Source organism: Pinus tabuliformis, chromosome 1_2 (assembly GCF_031772625.1).
Source record: "Pinus tabuliformis cultivar Carrire ecotype Pingquan chromosome 1_2, CPIR1, whole genome shotgun sequence".
Lineage (NCBI taxonomy): Eukaryota > Viridiplantae > Streptophyta > Pinopsida > Pinales > Pinaceae > Pinus > Pinus tabuliformis.
Genome location: NC_142298.1, coordinates 457,485,950 through 457,508,758, shown reverse-complemented (window position 1 = coordinate 457,508,758; position 22,809 = coordinate 457,485,950). Strand labels below are relative to the sequence as shown.

The 22,809-nt window shown below is 36.5% G+C and overlaps 1 protein-coding gene across 2 annotated transcripts in view; it reads left to right on the top strand.

Annotated features, from left to right (window-relative positions):
- Nucleotides 1–12,737, top strand: part of LOC149206335 (cysteine-rich receptor-like protein kinase 2) — a 124,610-nt gene extending 111,873 nt beyond the window's left edge. Inside the window, exons 2-6 of one of the 2 annotated variants that reach the window (XM_089393681.1) lie at nucleotides 11,097–11,239; nucleotides 11,341–11,548; nucleotides 11,667–11,901; nucleotides 11,977–12,025; nucleotides 12,216–12,737. In XM_089393681.1, coding sequence (XP_089249807.1) covers nucleotides 11,097–11,239; nucleotides 11,341–11,548; nucleotides 11,667–11,901; nucleotides 11,977–12,025; nucleotides 12,216–12,611 — 1,031 coding nt within the window. In that variant the 3' untranslated portion in view covers nucleotides 12,612–12,737. Of the gene's footprint in view, nucleotides 1–11,096; nucleotides 11,240–11,340; nucleotides 11,549–11,666; nucleotides 11,902–11,976; nucleotides 12,128–12,215 lie in introns of both variants that reach the window. The other variant, XM_089393680.1, reaches the window with a different exon arrangement.
- The last annotated feature ends 10,072 nt before the right edge of the window (nucleotides 12,738–22,809 follow it).

The window sequence follows — 22,809 nt, the reverse complement described above, 5'->3', positions numbered from 1 at the left end:
GAGTGGCATATATTTTGCATACAAAGTTTGATTGAGGTGATCTTGCACTGTTGGAAAGGTATTTGTGTGTAGAATAGGAGAAAAAGGTGTTATACCAAAGTGACAAACTTTTAACCCCAAAAAATGTCATTTGATGCCTCAAAATTCTCTCAAAATGTTCTGGGCCCCAATTTACAAAATTAGGTCCCACCAATAAAAATAGTCTCGTGAGATGATTCCTCCACTTCTTCCACTTTGAAAGCATCGAGATGGGTGAAAAACAATATAATGATCCAATTCAGATCAATGACATCCTATTAAAATTAAATAAGTTTGTTGTGAACCCATATAGTCCATGGTCCATGCCCAAGGCCATGTCATTTACAACCTTTTTGACCTCCTCATAAGTTATTCATTGCATTAGGATGGTGTTTTCTCATCGATGACTAGCTTAGATATCTTCCTAATGATGTCTTCCATTATTAAAATATTTCCCTCTCCAATTTTAAGAGAAGGTTGCCAAAAGTATTCCATGAGATCCTAGATATTTCATCATGGAATTGCAATTTTATTCCATGGACATTATTTAGGTAGTTATTTTATTGTAATTTATCATTTCTATGGAAATTTGGTGAAAGAATATCATATTCTTGTCACTCTCTTTGAATCTAGATTTTTTCTTCCATAGACATTATTCTTGCTGTTTGTAGGTTATGATTCCTTCCTTGGGCTATTCTTTTGTTTCTTTAAGTTCTAAGTCATTCCCATGTCCATTATTGTTTTTTGTATTACAACAATTTTTTTGCTCCAATTACCATATGTCTTGGAAGGCATTTCAATTCTTCTCTTTCCTCCATTGTTTGAATTTGTATTTCATGTGCTTAGGTTTTGTTGGAGTTTGTATATTTTGGTTCCTTGTATGTTGTTTTCCTCCTACCATTCCCCCATTTTTTCCTTGATGTTTGGATGAGAGAGCTAGAATTGCTCAATTTTGAATGGTGTGGTTTGTGAGTTTCTATAATTATCCCATTTTAAGGATATGAGTTGGTCAATGTTCTAAACCTATGATGGGTAGCACCTCCATTATATTCTCTTTTTCATAACTCCTTTAAGAGAAAGAGTCTATCTAGCTTTAATATTATTCTTTGTGTTGGGTTGTGTTATATTCTTTCCACGATTACCCTACGTAGTTAACCGGGGGGTTAGAAAGGGGGCGGAGCCTCCCTTTTGTTGTGCTAATTGCGCAGTGAGGGGGTCACAGGGGGGTTTGAGGGGGGCGGGTAGCCCCCCTCTACGAGGTCTAGGGAAGTGCCCCGAGAATTTTTTTTGGACCATATATTAGGTTGGGCGAACTTACCTATAGTTTTGCGCATGTTTTTTCGCACATGGTTTTGGATGCGATGGTTTTCGGTCCATGGTTTTTTACGTGATGGTTTTCAGTCCATGGTATTGAATGATTCGGCATGTATAAATATGTATTGTACCATTGAAAGGAATATAATGAAAAATCAAGCTAGTAGTCTCGGTTTTGGGATTTAGGGGAAAATCTCTGTGTATATGTGATTTATGTCTTATGCTCCTGCATTGTTTATTTTCTATGTTTTAGAATTTGTATGCAGGTAATTTCTGTATGGGGTTAAAACCTACATTTGGTATCAGAGTTGTTTTGGCTTCAAGGGGATGCCTTTGTTGCTGAGGGGTTTCGCTCGAGCCTGTGGTAGACCCTATTTAGTGGGAGATCTGCGGGATCGATTCTGGTGGTGAAAGAAGATGGCGAGCAGTGGAAAGATAGAGATCGAGAAATTTAATGGTTAGAGTTTTGAGTTATGGAAACTCAAGAGGGAGGATTTGTTAGTGGATAAATATCAGTGGATCACAGTAGATCCAGGTACTAAACCAATGGGAGTGTCCGATGAAGAATGAAAGAAGTTGGATTGGAAGGCAAAGAGCACAATACGATTGTGTGTCTCAGATTTAGTATTGTTGAATGTATCAGGGGAAGCAACATCTAAGGCTTTGTGGGACAAGTTAGGGACTTTGTACCAATCTAAGTCTCTGGTGAATACACTGTTCCTATGGAAAAAGCTGTATAACCTAAGGATGAAAGATGGAGACTTGATGATAGAGCATCTGAACGCATTTAATATTGTGGTAAGTAAGTTATTATCTGTTGATATTAAAATTTCAGATGAAAATAAGTGCATCAGTTTGTTGTGTTCTCTACCAGATTTGTGGGATAGTCTGATTATTGTAATAGGTAGCAATGCAACTACCTTGCAGTTTGATGAAATAGTCTCATCTTTCCTGATGGAGGAGACGAGATGAAAAAATATGGAGAGCCAGAATGGTGATGCCTTGTCTAGACGAGGACAATCCAAAAACAGATACAAAAATAAGTCATCGAGCGGGAGATCTAAATCTAGAGGGAGATCTAATTCTCCAGGAAAACCTGTAAAGGTAGTTTGCTGGAAATGCGGAAAGGAAGGGCAGTACAAAAGGGACTGTAAATCTAAAGCTCTTGACAAAGGAAAGGGATTTGATGATGGTCTTTCTATAGAGGTGAAAACCACCTCAGATGAAGGTGGGGATGTGTACTTGGATTCGTGAAGTACACATGTAGATCATGAGGCATGGCTGATTGACTTAGGTGCATCCTTTCACTTCACTCCCCATAGAGAGTGGTTCTGCGAGTATGAGAAATACGATGGTGGTGATATCTTCTTAAGGGATGATAGGAAGGCTAGAATCGTTGGTCGTGGAAAAGTAAAGTTGAAGTTGCAAGGTGGAAGGGTTAGAAAACTTCAGGGTGTTTTTCATATTACTGCATTGGCCAGAAATCTGATTTCTGTAAGCGAAGTGGATGATGTAGGTGTAAAAATAGTGTTCAAGAAGGATACCTGCAAGATGGTTTAGGGAGAACTAGTATTGTTGTAGGGAGTTCGGATTGTAACTCTGTACAAGCTGCAAGGTAGCACTGTTGTTGATGGGTGCAACAGTTCTGTGGTTCCAAAAACTGGAGTAGAAAATCTTGTGGTCTCTGGAGAGAAGACCATGTTGTGGCATCAAAGGCTTGGACATATTGGAGAGAAGGGCCTTCGAATACTTGATGGTAAAGGTATGGTATAAGGTGTGAGTAATAGCTCTCTGGATTTTGATTTCTGTGAAAACTGTGTATATGGGAAGCAGAATCGGGTGAGTTTCCCCTCTAGCGGTAAGAGGGTGAAACAGATATTAGAGCTTGTGCACAATGATGTGTTTGGACCTGTGAAGGTTCCATCACTGGGTAAGTTTGTGTACTATGTATCATTTATAGATGACTTCTCAAGGAATAAATGGATATGTTTCCTTAAGAAGAAATTTGAAGTCTTTATGCAATGAGAAAAGGCGGGTACTGTCGGAAAAGAGTCATGGATTTAGTGTCGGCATTGAAACCCATCATTTCTTTCATCGAGTACCAACATTGAGTGGATCCCCTCTTGGCATGGAGTACCAACATCCAGTGCATTGAAACCGGGATCGACTGGATCGACTCTTCTTGGATCGAGTGGATATCAACACCTGGCAATGATAGGGAAACAATATGTAAAGGGTACATTTCACTAAAAAGAAAATATATGAAATTGGTCCAGCACTAACAACAGCACTACTTATTAAACCAGCAACATCCTATGCAACATCTATCAATTCAACAAGTTATTCTGTTGGTTTAGCATCAGTACCACCAACAGCACTTGACGCAGTGGCTTATTCTGTTGATTATGACCTTCGTGATCGAGATGCAGTAGATCCAACCACAGATCTATCAGTTCTATTTTCAGGGTTGAATTTGTAAAAATTGTAACCTCATGCCCTGTGATTCTAACAAGGTTTTATTTCAAGTAGTTCACCCCTCTAGTCATGCACTGTCCACGCAACTGACAATTTGTTAGCTTTTGGGGTACTTCGATGAGGCCGAAGAGTAGTGAAGGGGATTGCAGTCCATGAGGAGACTGCAGAAGATAAAGCAGATGCAGAGGTTATAGCGATGGGAGAGGTTGGAGTCGGTTTAAAGAATTCAAGGCTCTGGTGGAAAACCAGATAGAGAAGGAGATAAAGGTGCTGAGGTCAGATAACGGTGCAGAGTTTTGCAACAAGGAATTTGAATAATTCTATAAGAAGTGTGGTATAACACGGCATAAGACTACTCCATACACACCTGAGAAAAATGGAGTTGCAGAAAGAATGAACAAGGCGTTGATGGAAAGGGCAGGAAGCAAGCTCAGTGGTGCTGGGTTAGGACAAGAATTCTGGGCAAAGGCGGTGGAGACAACATGTTACCTGGTCAACAAATCACCTTCATCAGTGTTGGAGGATAAGACTCAACAAGAGGTATGGACTAGTAAGAAACCCTCTCTTTCACATCTGAGGGTATTTGGATGTGATGCATATGTACATGTTCCAAAGGAGAAAAGAACCAAGTTGGATAGTAAATCTGAAAAGTGCATCTTTATTGGGTATAAGGATGGTTTAAAGGGTTATAAGCTTTGGAACCCAGTAACAAGGAAGGTTGTGTACAACTGAGATGTGGTGTTTAGAGAGGTGAAAGATGTTATTAAACATGAAGTCCAACCAAAGGAACCTGAGAAGATAGAGTTTGAGCTTAAGGAGGAAGAATTAAACTCTACAACAAAGGAGGAATCAGAAGATGAAGAGCCACAAACTCCAGGTGTGAGAAGATTAGTTCGAGAAAGAAGGCAACCAGAAAGGTATAGTCCATCTGCTTTCTGTTCAAATTTTGCTTTATCTATTACTGATGATGATCCCAGAACTGTGAAGGAAGTAGTAGATTAAGAGGATGGAAAACTCTAGAAAGAGGCCATTGTTGATGAAATGACATCTTTGCACAAAAATGAGGCATGGGATTTGGTGGAGTTGCCGGCTGGAAGGAAACCCATTGGCAACAAATGGGTGTTCAAGAAGAAGACAAATGCAGAAAGAAAGGTGGAGAAATACAAAGCTCGGTTGGTAGAAAAAGGTTATTCCCAGGTGTCGGGAATTGATTTTGGTAATATTTTTTCTCCTGTTGCCGAGGTAGCTTCTATTAGATTACTTTTATCTGTTGTTGTTGCTTTTGATTTTGAGGTAGAATAGATGGATGTGAAGACAATATTTCTTCACGGGGATCTGGAAGAGGAGATTTACATGAAGCAACCTGAAGGTTTTGCGGTGAAGGGTAAGAAAGAACTGGTATGCAAGTTAAATAAGTCTCTGTATGGGTTAAAATAGTCACCAAGGATGTGGTATCAGAAATTTGATACATTTATACGAGGACTTGGCTTCACCAGAAGCAGAGCAGATCACTGTGTGTATTTTAAATTAATTGGTGACTGTGTTATTTATCTGGTCTTGTATGTGGATGATATGTCGCTGGTTGGAAATGACAAAGAAATTATCCAGGATTTGAAGACCCAATTGTCCTCCAAATTCGATATGAAAGATGTTGGTGCTGCAAACTATATTTTGGGCATGGAAATTAAAAGAGATCAAGCAAAGATGAAGCTCTGGTTAAACCAAAGGAATTATGTCAAGACAATATTGCAGAGTTTTAATATGCAGGATAGTAAATCGGTGAAGGTTCCTATTCCTATAGGTGTAAAGTTATCTACCAAACAGTGTCCCAAGACACAAGAAGAGGAAGAGGACATGTCCCATGTTCCATATGCAAGTGCAGTTGGTAGCCTAATGTATGAAATGGTCTGTACTAGACCAGGCATTGCACATGTAGTTGGAGTATTGAGTAGGTTTATGTAAAAACCAAGGAAGGAGCACTGGAAAGAAATGAAGCAGGTTTTCAGGTATTTACGTGGCACTAGTGATTATGGTTTGTGCTACCAAGGAAGACCATGATTGGACAGAGTGTTGGATATTCCTGGCTTTGTTGATGTAGACTGGGCTGGAGGTTTGGATCAGAGAAGATCTACAAGTGGGTATGTGTTTAACCTATTTGGAGGTGCAGTTAGTTGGATGAGTAAGAAACAATCTGTAGTGGCACTATCAACTACAGAGGCAGAATACATGGCAGCCACTCATGCAAGCAAGGAAACAGTTTGGTTGTAGAGATTGTGTTCAAGTATGGGGTTAGTACATGGGAGCTATAAGGATAGACTGTGATAGCCAAAGTGCAATTTTCTTGGCAAAGAACCCTGCTTACCATTCAAAGGTAAAGCACATTGATGTTCAATATCACTTTGTGAGGGATATGATAGAAGACAAAAAGGTGTTGCTGGTAAAGGTGGACACTTTGAAGAATACTACAGATGCATTGAAAAAATCTGTGAGCTCTGAGAATTTCTCTTGGTGTAGAGAAACGATGGGCATTTTAGGGTTGGATAAATGACTAAGCTCTTATGTGGAAAGAAAACAACAAGTGGGATAATGTTGGGTTGTGTTATATTCTTTCCATGACTACCCTATGTAGTTAACCGGGGGGTTAGAAGGGGGGCAGAGTACCCCCTTCGTTGCGTCAATTGCATAGTGGGGAGGTCACAAGGGGGGTTTGAGGGGGCCGGGTAGCCCCCCTCTACGGGGTCCGGGGCAGCGACCCGAGATTTTTTTTTTTTGGACCCTATATTAGGTTGGGCGAACCTACCTATGGTTTTGTGCATGGTTTTTCGCACATGGTTTTGGACGCGATGGTTTTTGGTCCATGGTCTTGGACGCGATGGTTTTCGCTCCATGGTATTGGATGCTTCGGCATGTGTAAATAAGTATTGTAACGTTGAAAGGAATATAATGAAAAATCAAGCTGGTAGTCTCGGTTTTGGGATCCAGGGGAAAATCTCTGTGTATATGTGTTTTATGTGTTATGCTCTCACATTGTTTATTTTCTGTGTTTTATAATTCATATGCAGGTAATTTTTGTACGGGGTTAAAACCTACACTTTGGCCCCCCCACCATTTGTTGTTGCAAATGTACAACCCATGGGCATGTCTTGAGCCTTGGAGAGTCAATTATTTTTTCAAAACATTGATTTTCTTCTCTCGATTCATGTTTCCTCCAATTTTTTCTGCTAGGGATGTTATGGTTGAATCTTCCACCAATAATTTGTTCTTGTTCCCTTTTTATTTCTTCCAATTATTTTTGGTAATAGAGGAGGATTTTGTTTACATGGGTTGTTCGGGGTCCATAGATGTTGGTGATTATCCTTTTATCCTTAGATCCTAATTCTTGGAAAGTCATTAGATGAAATTCACTACCACTACTAGGCTTCTCATGATGATTCAAGTTGCATTCCATACCATGACCTTACCATCCACCTTGCCACTAGAGTTGTTTACAAGGAGATGAGTTCATTATAACACTACATTTTATATTTATTATATCAACGTGGATTCATAGTTATGTTTGGTCTCTTATAGAAGCATGATATCTCATTTCTCTAATAGGTTTTTTTTTTTTCAAGAGGTAGTTCTTTCCTTTACCATTTACCATTGAGTCCTATTTTATTCCAAAATATTTTCATGATTCACTAGATGGAGAGTGGATTGGAACCCTTTTTTTGTAATTTTGGTTTATTGGTCTTCCCCCTTGGTTTACCCTTTACTCCTTTTATTTTCTTCTGATTTAAGAGCGATTAATTTCATGCCCAATTCATTGAAGTGGTTTAGGTTGAAAGTAATTCCTCCTCCCCTGGTCCTTCTCTACATGTCCTCCTTGTATCATTGTGGGATATCTCTTAGGGGAGGCAATTTAGATATTCCTACTCAAATTGTTCTTGGAGTAAGATGTAACAACCTCATCCCACATTTACTTGCTTTTACAAGCTCTCCAGCTAAACATGAGCTGAGAGTTACTATGACATGACCCAACATCCAAGTTCCAATTATGGAAGTGGGGTATACTAATCGGAAACATATTGAAACCTCTTAAGGACATCAGATAACCTAGGTGTTAGATCACAATCCCTAGTGCTCAAGTCTTGAGTTGGAACTTCTTTTAAACTGAGCTCATAGGCCAACCACATGTACATGCCTCCCTCCATGTGGTTGTAGTCGAAATTTCCCAGTTCCATGCATGTAGGCATGAAATCAGTGCCATATTTTCTAGGCTAGCTTACAAGCCACTGCCTAGAACAACCTAGAACTTTAAGTACCAAGGAGATATCTTACGAAAAAGTTGCTAAACACATGAAAAATATTTCGTCAAACACATACTAAACATAATAAATACGGGTGATGAATTCATATACGTTCCATGTCTCCTTAACTTCATCAAGGAATAATAAAAAATGCTTAATTCCCTCTAAAATTAGTTGTAACAACACTAGTTATCCCATGCATCCATATAACCATTCATTAACTTTAAAAAATCATAAACAAGATCCATGGAAAGAGCAGATCATTTAACTATGCATATAACCAAACATATAACTAAAATGAATTCATGACAAATCAATGATAAAATCAACAAAATAACTAGTACATGTGCTCATTGATCACAATAAGGAAATAACTCAAATGAACATATATAGATACCAACCAAGTCAAGGACTTCACGTACCACCCGACCATAGATTTGGATGAACCAAATATCTCTTTCAACAAATCACCCCCATGCCATATTCCAAGCATGAATGTGGGATCTCATGGGATGAATCAAAACTGAACAAACCAGGGCTTCTAGAGGCCAAAACACCTCAACCCTCAACCACAATGATTTCACCTAAACCGGTCCAGAAATCACTAATAACAAGCAAGCTTAGATGCCTCCAAATTTCTTCACGATATTCAACGGATTTTTCCCGCCTCCTCCCATTCGTTAAGAGTTCCAAGAGAATTCCCATCTCCACCCCTGAACCTTGCGAATTTCCTGAGACCACCTCACCAGGATCCAAAGTCTATTGGCCATCCAAAGATTAAACCAAAACAAAGAACCCACAACACCATGGCTAACTAGGAAATGACAAGGTAATGATGAAAATCACTGTCAATCTAGGAAAATCCCACACTAGTCACAACAACACAACTAAACAACCAAATGAATGCACCACACATTCAAATCTCAAAAATGAAATCACACATGCAACCTGTTACATGGAATGTCCTCTTATTGTAGCTTCTTTTCCAACCTTTTACTTGTGATCCATTACTCTCCTTTGCTTGCTTGTGTCCAAATGCCTCCTCTCTCCTCTCTTAGAGATCTATTTATGAAGGTGATCTAAGCTAGAACTGAAAAAAGCTATGAACTGTTTCTTTGATGTCTTTTTGTCATTGATGTCTAGTCTCTTCCTTTCCTTTTTCCTCTTTTCTTCATTTTCACTCATTTTCTATCTAATTTCCCATGCATGTATATTTGTGTCCCTTGATCTTCCTTTTCTCCTATTTTCCTTTATTTATTTTATTATATTTCCATTTATTGCCTCTTTTCCTTCGCCAATTTCCATAGCTATTAATTAACCACAAGTGATGCCCATTATAACGTTTTTCCCTCCATTCAACTTGGAATATGTGTGACATGACCTTGTTCTTATTTTATTTATATATAGAATCAACCCGGGGTTGTTACACAAGAGTGTTATCATATTGTCCATTTATATATGAGTCACGAGAGACCTCTTTAGCCACACTTGATGAGACTGATTCCTCCATGATATTTGTCCCCTAATTTCTATTTTCCTTGGAACTACATGATATACCTCTTTTGGTTTTTCTTCTTTTGACGTCTAGGTCCTTTATTGGTGATAAGATGGGTTTTATTTGCTTTTTCTCTATAGGAATTCTTTCCTTCTATTATGTGATGGTTGTTGGCTCCTCCTCTTTTTGGTTCCCTCATTATAAGGAAGGATTGATTCTAATTGCAATGCATCAACATTATTTTTTCTTTGTAGTTTATCGACATGTGGAGTTAAGCTATGATTTCAATTATTTTTAGTTTTCATTGCACATTTTGTCTCTAGATCTTTATATTTAATGTTGGCCTCATTTGTGGGGTATTCTTAGAACAATGATTTATTTATTTATTTGTAGTAATTTATGTAGATAAATAATATGTGCTTATCTAGGGTTTGGATCCATACAATGCTTTGATAGTTGGTGAGAATGTATTTAGGAAGGGCACTAAAGACATTCATGTAGACATCGATGCTGATATAGGAGGTGCATCTTGTTGCTTTGGTTGCCTTAAATGTTTTTACATAAAATTCAATCTTATTTCGTTTTCCTGTCATGGTTTTTTAACGACAAAATTCGTATGGTACCAAATACATGCATATTGATATGAGTAACTAAGTGAAATCCTCTTGTTCTACATTGAATTGTTCTACCTAGTAGCAGAAAAAAAGATTATTGAATTAGAGAAGTAGGGGCCATTCTAAAATACTCAAAAATGGTATCTTATGTTAGTGAATTTAGTGGAAAAGCATTATTTAGAGCCTAGCTTGAGCTATACAACTCATGTGGGTTTCAATTGTTTCTTATCCTTGAGGTGAGTAAGGTATTTCTCTATTGAAAAATCCTAAAATATCCCATCTCTGCATGAACATTGATGCATATCATATAGTTGTTAATGCACATGGAGATGGATTCATAGCATGGGGCCTTTGTTGTTTTTCTAAGAAAATATTGTTTGTCTTTTCCTATAGTTTCCTTTGTTACGATTGTGAGGGGGGAGGCTTTATAAGTCATTCCTTCATGATTATGGACTTGAAAGTGGATGACCCTGGCTCTCCCATCTCTATGAAAGCTATGAAGTTTGTATAATGAGTTATTTTTTGAACCTAGGCACAACCATTTTCAAGGTTTCAGTCACCCACCAAGTTGTAACTCTATTGAAATAATGTTAGCATAAATATGAACAATATAGATGTTATAATCCTACTAATATCAAAAGTTTCAAATAATCACAATTCTAATGGATGTTATAACCTTAATTAATTAAAATTATATCGATATTATGTTGTAAAGTATTGTATGTTTTCATTGCAGTTTTTTCACATTTATTAAAACACAAGTATCAAAACTACAATAAGCTTCAAAGAACAATGTGTAGACTACAGACAATAAAATTTGTAAAATATCATATGGTCATTGATAATGTTGTTATATTATATTTCTAAAAAACTTGACATGTTTTTTTGCAGGTCACTACAAACCATCAAGTGAACTCTCAATAGCTATATCCAAATCAAAACTAAATTACAAATTTGAAACTCTACAGACTGCCACTAAAAATTTTGATCCCATAAATAAAATTGGTCAAGGTGGCTTTGGTTCAGTGTATAAGGTGATTTCAATTTTCTAATTTCATTTTAAACTTTTGATTTTTTAAAATACATAAATAAATTTACATCATTATTGAACAAAATAGAATGGGCATGTTTGCAGGGCCTTCTAGATGGTAGACAAATTGCTGTGAAGAGACTATTTTCCAATAGAGAAGAAAGTGCGAACGAGTTCTTCAATGAAGTCAATTTGATAAGTTGTGTTCAACACAAAAACCTTGTCAAACTTCTTGGATGTAGTGTGGATGGCCCAGAAAAACTTTTGGTGTATGAATACCTTCCCAACAAAAGCCTTGATCGATTTCTATTTGGTAATAGTTCTTGTCTCAATAAATTGATTTTCCTTATGATCAATCTTCAAATGTTGAGAAATATTATCTTTTCAAGTTATGTTTAAGTTATTTGATATAGAATTTTACTTTACAACAGATGAGACCCTGGAAAATGCACTGGATTGGAAAAGGAGGTTTGACATTATACTAGGCACTGCAAGTGGGCTAGCTTATCTCCACCAAGAATCAGATATACGCATCATCCATCGAGATATAAAAGCTAGCAATATTCTACTAGACCACCTTTTCAAGCCAAAAATTGCAGATTTTGGGTTGATTAAATACTTCTCAGAAGATCAAAGTCATCTTAGCACAAGAATCATTGGAACTCGGTGAGAATGAATTTGATAGTTATTAAATTTTTTTTAATAGAAAATGTGTCTAATTTCTTATTTTTGTTTTCACAGAGGTTACATGGCTCCAGAATATCTAGTTCATGGCCATTTGACAGAAAAGGTTGATGTTTATGCTTTTGGGGTGCTAGTCCTTGAGATTATTAGTGGCAGAAGGAATAAAACTCCTATGCACAGAAATGACATACCATCTCTCTTAACAATGGTAATTGAATCATCATATAAACAATTTTCATTGCTTCTTCAAATAAAATTCTAATAATATTCAAATTTATAATGTATGTATGGTGCAGGTTTGGAACTATCATCTATCAGGCACTATTGCAAGCATAATTGATCCCAACATCAAAGAAAACTGCCAAGGGGAGATACTACAAGTTGTTCACATAGCTCTTCTTTGCACACAAACATCTGCGATACTTCGTCCTTCCATGTCTGAAGTTGTCACATTCCTCATTAGTAAAGACCAAAATCTTCTAGAACCTACTCAACCCCCTTATATAGATGTCACCCATTTACCATCAAACATTAATACTAGTGTTACCGTGAACCATTCAAATTCAAATACTAACACCCGTGTTTCACCTATATCACTAATAGATGGTGGTACATTACCAAACGTTCACTCTTCCTCTCACAATCCAATGTCATTAAACACCATTTCAATAAGCTCTTTTGGTCCAAGATGATAAAAATAAATGTTTCAAAGTTAGTGAATTAGTTAATCCCACATGGTGGGGATTATTATATTTTATAAGTACTATGAACGCATACCAACATTCTTTCAAGAAGGGGTACAAACTAACTTTTGTAACATTGGAATTAATCCAATGGAAACATATATGTTATTATTTTTTTAAATGGATTGAAAAAAGGACTATGTACTTGATATGTAGTATAGGGATCTAATATATTCAAAATACCCAAAACAATGTTAGAATGGCTGATGCAATCTATGGATTTAATATATTATTAGTGTTGAATAAAATATATGGATTCAATATAGTTGAACTAGAACAAGTGCAACAATATTAGTGTTCAATAGAAATGTATATCCTCCGGAATATTTTCAATAGAAAAGCACGTGATTTCAAAGTGTACGTCTGGAATTTAACCCGATGGAAACATATTTGCTGTTCTTGTGTTAGAATGGATTGAAAGAGCTAGCTATGTATTTGACATGCAAAATAGGGATCTAATATATTCAAATCAGAATATATTAGAGTGGGATCTAATATATTGGAGTGGTAGTAATTTACTGATTTAATATATTATTGGAGTGTTGCATACCATCCATAGATTTAGTATATTTGAATTACGAGAAGTACAACAATATTCGTTTGGCTTTAACGAGGAGCGTATATCATCTCATTTCTGTATGAGAACATGATTGATTAAAAGTACATGACTTTTAAATGCACACGATTTTTTAAGATCTAATATGTATCAATTTAAATTGGAATAAATATAAAAATATAAACAAATGATTAAAACAAATAACAAAAATTATATGAATTTACATAATAATGAATTATTTATTTTGAAATTATAAAATGTTCACAAGATTTACAATTGGTTCATAGGTATTCCTTAGCAAATTTATCGTGATTTTAAGGTCAAATTGAGAAAATGAAATTTCTCAAAACCTTGAAACATAAAGGTTTTTAGGAAAATAATTAGGTAGATTTGAAGTTGTAATATCAAAATCCTTGTTAAATACAATTAGATTAAGGAGAAATATCTATTATTTAGGTCTAATGACAAAAAAAAATAATGATTTAATTGATTTACAAACAAACATTTTCTTCCTACATTATTATGAACTTTCTTCTAGTCCAACCAAATCACAAGTACAATTCCATTTTACCAATTATAGCTATTATAAAGGTTGATATTAGCACTTACAATGTTAACATTTTTTTTTACTTTTATTGTTTGGCAATCATCCTTCATGATGAACATATCTATTCATAGTAAATGAATTAGTCTATAATATTCCTATTCACATGCTTAATTTGCTCTTTTACCATGTTTAATTGGTAACTCGTTGGAGGATCAAACCTAGTAGCATATTCACATTCTTAATTAGTCACCAATTACAGTAGAATTGAAAGGATAGATAACCTTGCAACATGCATTATCAACATGAAGGTCATAAAACTTCATAATTAAGCCATGGCTTAAACAATTGTCCATTAGAATAACAATAGACACAATTACTCCTTTTTGATAGATACAACTATCATAAAGATAACATTAAAACTCATTGTTTTTGTGAATTCACTTGCTTCTATTCCTTGTCATTCAACCTCCTTCATAATGGTCCAAACAATATACAAAACTTGAACAAGTATGTAAAAATTGTTCTCCGAGAATGGTAACAAAAAAGTATAAGAGACTTAAAAAATCCTAAAATGGAAAAATGAATAAAAAATAACCAAGACAATTCAAGTTCTTTACCAGGAAGTGCTTACTCACTCCCATGAAATAAGAATCAAACTAAGTGTGACATTCCATATTAATAAAATAATTGCAAACACTACTACAAAATTCCTTTCTTTCCTTGTTGGGGTCATTAGGTTTGTATTACTATCCATTAGATAGTCATTTGGGAGATGGATCCATTATGAAACTGCCCTTCATGTTAAAGATGTGCATAGACTTTATCTAGAACTTTCTGTTATACGAAATCTATGATTGCGGACAAAATTATCTCCCCTAGGTCGGTGGCTAACTTAGAACAAAAAAGGGACAAGGAACCCAATGCTTTTCCTTAAAATAAATAGATAATGGAGTGAGGCTTACCTTGAATCCTTCGCATGCTTCGCTTATTCTTTAGCTTGGAAGCCCCATTTCGAGCTCCGATTGCCAAAATTAGAACTTGCACAGTGAGATAACACAAGCCAAGAAACTACAAGATGTATGCATTATCATATAAGTACTTCATTCAATAGATAAACATGGTATTGAAATATATGAAACAACATTACATATAGGAAAACAATGAATTCATATTATTATGGAAAACAAAAAATTCATTGCATTATTGTAAATGGAAGGAGATTACAACCATAAGTAGTAGTTTATCTTGTAGAAGAGCTCCTCCAAGTTGTTGACTTGTCCTTTCCTTGTCACAATATGCACCTCCAATCACCCTAAATGCATGGAATGATGACCACTCACTATAGCATCATAAGGGAAAAATTATTCTCCAAAAGCAACCCCCAACCTCATAATAGGCTGGATATATATAGAGAATTATGGTAAGTTGGAGTTCTTATCCAATTACCATCCTAGGGTAAGAGATCCCCCTCTGATGGAGGGATAGGATCAACGGATAAGTGGTGAAAATCCAATGTAGGGATGGATAGGATCCGAATGATTTATCCAAGGTAAGTAGTTCTAACAAATTCTAGAAACTCCTAGAAGGTGAAGCTTTCGGAATCCCGATCATCCTCCCGGATTTCTAGAATGAATGCAGGTGTAAAGGGGAGCAACCTGCTGGTGACCAACGCAGGTCACAGTGGAGCAACCTACTGGTGAACACACCCTAGTAGGCTTATAGGGAGTCTTGGTCCTCAAACTGGCTTAGATGACACAATTTACGGCTAAAATTCTAGGAAATGAAAGGTACATGCTTAGGGATTTGTGCAAGATGGTGACAAGGGGGAATAAGATGTTGATTGATCCCATTAGGAGGCTCACTGATTATATGTGACAAAATGGCCTATAAGAAAATTCACCCTAAAGCGCAAAGTCACAAATGATGACTATTGAATGAAGTGCTTTACCTTGTAACAAGTAGGGATCAAGGACAACCAGCGAGCTTCATCTGTTACTATAACAGCCCTGGCAAAAATTCCATGTATATATATATATATATATAAGGCCATGGTGATTGGACATGTATTCCACACTAAATGGTGGGGCAAGACATCCTAGGGGGGTGTTTATTTGGTTGTTTATGGCTAAGGAAATTGGCAAAGGCAATGGCTAAGGCTTTGGAAATGAAAAATGGAATTTTGGCACATTTATTCATGAAAATAATGGAAATTAGGAGAAAAAGAAGTTGAAAGGTCACAAGTTGCATGTGGGGAGGAAATTGAAGGAAAATAATGGAAAATGAAGAAAACAGAGGCCCCATTAATAAAAGTCTTTTGAGGACCATTGGGAAAGCTTTTAGTCAATTTAAGCTCTTGGATCAAGCTTTCGCTATGGTTATGCATGGGATCAAGAAATGAAAAGAAGGCAAGAAGAAGGAAGGAGCAAGCAAGGAAGAGCAATACCAAGCTATTACAACATGGTTCTCTGCACGTATCACTTTGCATGTGTTATTTCTTTGCTAGATTTGGCATGCATGGTATTTCATGTGGTTATTTTGTTGTTATGGCATGGGTTTTGTCAGATGGAATAGTATTTTTAGCCTAGCCTTGCCATTTCCGGATAGTCGTGGTGTGATGGGGTTCTCATGTTTTGGTTGAGTTGGATTTCCGGATGGATTCGAAGCTGAGTGGGATGTATCTCTGAATGATAGAGCACATGGCCTAGTGGCCCTTGAACCGAATTGTGGGTCACAATAACGCCACTGGCCTAGTGAACCCTGAGCAAGAGTATGGGTTGCAGTAAAGTCAAGATTGTGTTGCCTCGGTGGGCCTAGGATTTCTTACCGATGAATGAAAGAGTATATGGTAAGGCTAAGAGGTGGTTTTCTCTCCATTGGGCCTAGTAATCCTGGGTTGTGATATGCAGTAAAGCCTGGAGAGTGGGTCTCAGTTTAGGGCCTAGTGATCTAGTGTGGATTCTGGTAAAATCCTGAGAGACTGGGGTCTCGTTTTAGGGCTTAGTGATTTTGGTTTGGATTTCTGTAAATCCCGAGAGACTAGGAGATAATAAAATCCCTCACGATGTAGGTGGATAAATCTGATGGCATCAATGATTGTTTTTCCTAGTGATTAGGTGGAGATCACGGTAAAGCCTTTTCTGATATGTTTATTGTATTAGCCTAGTGATACGGGATGGATCATGGTAAAGGTTGGTTTCTATTAATGAGGGTGAGGTGGTGTAGCCTCGATATGCCATGGTTAATTCTTTTGGTTTGATTCCCAGATTCATGCTTGGAATATGGCATGAGGGTGAATGGATGAAGAGAGATTTGGCTAAGCATTCTACGGTTAGGTTGAACGTGGAAGTCCCATCCCGGGTTTGGATTTTGCATAATTAATGAAATTTTATCTCTTTGTTTTTGTATGAGAATTATACTGGATTATATATGGTTTATATGGCTGTGATTCCATGGCTATTTCTTCCCCTATTATGTTGGTTATGTATGTGTTTTATGACAACAACTATGTATGGTTCTCATAATTTTTTACTTATATATGAATGAACAATGTGTCTATGGTCTAATGGATGTAATGGTAGTTAATGTGTTGAGGAATCAATGTTTCATGGCGAATCTTAGATAAGTATGAAACATCTATGCTCATATTTGTTATTTATACATGTAGTTACATATTCATGATATGTTTGATGAAATGCCCGTCATTGCTAGTAGGGGTCCAATTAAGGTATTAAACAAGTATTTTCTTTAGTATTGTGATTTCCATGTTATTTTACTGTTATGAAGAGATGGTTCAATTCTGGGCAACGACTTGGGCTCTGGGCCAGAAAAAGTGGCTCAAATATTGGGGATGCTAGTATAGAATTGATTAAATGAGTCCCTGGATGCTGGAAGGAGAGTCTGTGAGAGTGAATTTGGGTTTCTAGACGATGTCATGCCTATAGCATGAGAGCAACTGATGCTTAAGTTGTCCAAAAGTTTAGTGGGACTTAAGGGAAAGTTGTTTGAAGTGTTGGATTGGTTCCTAAGGGTCCTAAACCTAATGTTGAATGTCTGTATGGTGTGTTTCTATTGGTTCCACTTCCTTAATGTGACTTAGGAGGTCGAATCATATCATAGTGGCCTCTCGTCACATGTTTACATGACTGGCTGGTTTTTTGGGTAGATGTGGGAGGAGGGTGTTACCTAGTGGTATCAAAGCATGGTTCACCCATCAGAATAGATGGAAAACATTTATTGGCCATGCATGCATGTCAGTTGCATCTTTGTCCCTTACACTTGCATTCAATATGTTTGTTGCATTTGCATGATGCCGATCAGGGTTGAAGTGATGTCGTCATGTGAAACTTGAGGTTGGCATGAGGAACTTGATTTTGATTTTGGTGGAATGCATTGCCATGAGTATATGACTAGTTACATATTGTTATAGGTTGCTTACATGTTATATTTTTCTTGATTACATCCTTGTATGGTAGGTTTCATTATTGTATGTTTGATTTCATCTATCGGTCTTGCAGGTTGGTTACATGAATTAATTGCTTATGCTTGACTACATGCATTCAAGTGTATGTGTAGTTGATTAGGCATTTCTTATGCATGTTGATGGTTGCATATGACAATGTGTACAATGGAGTAATGGTTGTTGTCATGCATGAGGTCATGGTTTGTGTAGTTGATATGGTCATGCATTGATAACTGGACTCTAGCTAGAATGATGTGTATATGGTTTGGTACTCATTTGTTATATATGTATAGGCAGTTGTCATGCATGAATGGTCTTTGTTATAGTTATGCATGAAATGTAGGTCAAACATGACTTGTGAAGGCATGGTATGTAATTTAGGTTATCATGATGATATAAGTATGTTATGATGCTAATATTTTGGATGCGATAGAGAAGGAGATGTAGATAATCATAATGAGGTTGCAACATTGGACTTTGGGGTAAGAGGAGATCGTCATATAGGTATTGTATGTTTGGCATCCAGGTATGCAAGTGAAGGATTGTTATATGAATTAGGTTATATACATTAGGTTTATGTACATGTCTTTTGATGTTATGATTACATATATGATAGATGATAGTTGATTAGTATAGTCATAAGCACATGTGTCAGATAGTCAAGAATGATAGTAACATGTGCTCGTATGCATTGTTATTATTATTTTATGTTAGATAACTTAATGGTTAGGTTATATGTTATTGATGAGCATGATATATAGAATGTTGTTGTTATATGCTAGTAAATTTGTGATTAGGGTTATAACATTTATATCTTTATGTTATATGTATCATGCGAAATTAGATTGGCCTATGCAGATGGTTAGGGTTATGACATTCAGGTATGAGTCGACTTATCATGTTGCATTGTGTGGCACTAATCTAGACCGATTGTACATATGTGATTGTTATGCATAAATGATAATTGTGTATGAATTATGATATAAACATGTTATCTAGTGACTATTTTGGGTTTGTGATATTATTTATGTTTGATTTAATATCTTGTGAAGTTATATCATGCTAACTAGATTGATTGTGCAGACAATGTTTCTTCCCCTAAGATACATTAAGGTATGAACTTGTTTATGTCATCTACCTTGTGCCTGATTGTTTGATTATGGCATCTATTTGGTGTTTGAGTGTTTGGTGTCTAGTTGATTTATTTAACATGCTATGTTTTCAAGTTAGTTGAATGTTTGATGAATTTCATAATATAAATATGCACTCCAATGATCTTGCTTTAAGATGATTGTACTAACACATATGTGTTGAGACAGTTGATATGTACTTGAATGTAGCTGATAGTTGTAAAATTATGTCTAATGACTATGAGTTGGCTATGGGTTATGACATGATTGTTTGTAAAAGTTCATTTCAAATTGATATATACGATTGTCTTGATATTTGGAACATGTGGTGTGATCGGTTGCAGGGAACATGCTTGGTATTAGTGTGACAAGGTAATAGTTGATGTGTTTATATAACTAACAGTTGGGTGATATGACAATACATAGTAAGCCTTGATTGTAGCAAGGTAAAAGGGTAAAGGAAAGGAATTGGGCAATAATTCCTTTGGCTATGTTTGGAAACCCTAATTCCAAATGAATGAGTACTTTGAACACATAAAGGTTTTCATGGTTTTACTTCTTGTTTGTTTCTTGGTATTGTATGTTTTAAGTCTTGGGAACTGTTTGGGAAAAGAGGAAATCTATTGGAGCTTGGGGAGAGAAATGTGGTACACAACAGGTAATATAAGACATGGATGAAGCTTTGTGTATGGGTAAGCGCAACAGAAGGTAGGACTATGAAAATTGATTGGATTGGTTGGTCCACCATGGTAAATGGATAGTGACAATACAAACATGTGAAAGGCAATAAGAAAAGGTAAAATAAATTGATCTGAGGTGTTAGATGCCTTGGCTATGTTGGGACCGATTTTCTCAATGTTGTGCATGTTGTGCATGAATAAAGGAAGTTCTCTTAACCTAGACCTTATGTTATCTTGTAATTTTGTTATGATTATGATTATGCTAATGTTTATATATGTATACATGTATGTATGTATGTCATTGTCTCACATAATGATGATAATTTTATGCTAATGATTATATATGTATGTATGTATGAGCTATGTCATTGTCTGTCAGGGTCATCAAAAATTGTTCTTGTGGAGGAATGATTTCTTACACAGGCGAATGACATGAAGAGGTTCCTAGTCTTACGAGGAATCAATTGAGAAGAGCAGTCATGAAAAATATACAAGGCCAATGTCATATGGTTATGAATTTATAATATGTGATTATATTATGTCTATGTTATGGACAGGTTATACCAAGGTATACAATAGCGAAATGAAAGCAGTGAACTCTGTGACATGATGGAACAAGCATGGACAAGACACTAGAAGCAAGGTTGCTTGGTAAAGACAATGTGGTTTTGGATGTGTGGTACCATTGTTGTGCACATGTTGCATATGTGATGTTATGTGCATGTAGTGTTGTGCAGATATTACATATACAGTGTTGTGTACAAATGATTCTATGTACATGTTGTATATGTAGTGTTATCTATAGGTGGTGTTATGTTCATGTTGTGCATGTGGAACTATGTACATAGGGTGTTGTGTGCATGATGTGTTGTGTACATGTTGTACAAGTGGAATTTTGTGCAGGAGGTGATGTGTACACATATGTGGCGCTATGTATATATCGTAACGCATACGGGTCATGCATGTGGTAATGTTTACATGTGGTATTGTGTACATGAGGTCTTATGTACACATTATGCAGGTGGTGTCATGTACATGTGATGTTGTGCACATGCTATGCAGATGGGGCCTTGTACATATGGCACTAATGTACGTGTGATATCATTCGCATGTCATACATGTTGTGTTGAAGGCAAGTGGTACTAGGTGCATGTATTGCATGGTGTTGTATGTCATGTGTGGTTGTATGTGTGTGAAGCACACTATGTGTATGTGTACATGGTTAAGGAGTTGGCACTGTGTATGTGGCAACTGATCCAGAGTGCATATGGAAAAAAGACAAAGGTATAAGCTAAGGATTGATGAAATGATAAGTATCAACATTTTATTTCAATTTTATTATGCATGTGATTTAGGATTATGGGCTATGATGATTACATGTGATCTATGATTCTGGTTTATGATGATTACATGTGACTTATGATTTTGATCTATGATGGTTGTGTTTGAGCTAACCTGATGTGATATTTTTATACCTATTGATTTGATCAAAGATGCTATTTTGACTTGTTGTGACAGGAGGTAAACATTATTGCAAGTGTACCTTATTGACGAGCTATCAATGAGGTATGATGTGAATTTATTTCCATTTATTTTGAATCTAATAGAAGTTATGTGCTTCAAACAAGAGTGCATGAACATTCCTGGTTGGGTGGTTGAAATTGACTGCAAGTATTAGCAACAATAGCAAAAGGAATTGGAAGATTCAATAGTATGTCGGTAAAGCACTTCAGGAGCAGGGTCATTGTGGTGCACAGGTACCCAATAATGTCCATTGATTTCCTTGAGCATGCTATGACTAGTATGATGATTGTGGAAGGTATATGCCTTGGTTGTTTGATCTTTTTATGCGAGGAATCCTTGCGAAGGAATGGATCACCTAGGATAGGGGATGTCGAGGAACATGGAAGGTGAGTGACTTCATGGAAGGGGGTGACCAGATTTCCCAAGGGACTATGTAGCAAAGAAGGGAAGATCGTGAATATATTGGTTTTGGTCATTAGCATTGCCAGATTAAATCAGATACACATTGGGAGTGCGCCATGGAAAAATGAGTAGTTAATTGTTCACTGAGGGGACAAGTGACATAATATTATAACGCTCGAATTTGGATGAAACTTTGACTGTGATAGTGGATTCTGGACTTCCTGGGAAGGAGGTGAATCCTGGTATTATTTTGAGGTAGGAGGTGTGATCCTCTGAATTCCCTTGTTGATTGATATGGGCATTGTATCCTTTTACCCTCTATTTTAATGAATGTGTATATGTGTATATGTGATTATTGTAAATATCGCAATGAGTTGTGCTATAAATCTCCAATATGTGGTATGGTTGTTGTTTGGTTAGGTTGTCATGATGTACTTCTTTTGAGCAGGTCTTTCTTTGTAAATACTGCAATGAGCTAAGTTGTAAATCTCCATGGGCAGTATGTTTGCTTTTCAACAACTTTTCCGAGGTCTTGGTGTGGTTTAAAATAGAGGATAGGGTTCCCACAAGGGGGAGGGTTCTGTAACATCCCTAGTGAAAATTCCATGTAAAAAGATATTATTAAGGCCATGGTGATGGGACAAATATTCCAAGTTGAATGGCGAGGCAAGACATCCCGGGGGTGTTCATTTGGTTGTTTATGGCTAAGAAAATTGGTAAAGGAAATGGATAAGGCTTTGGAAAGGCAAAATGGCATTTTGGTACATTTATTTATGAAAATAATGGAAATTAGGAGAAAAGGAAGGTGAAAGGTCACAGGTTGCATGTGAGGAGGATATTGAAGGAAAA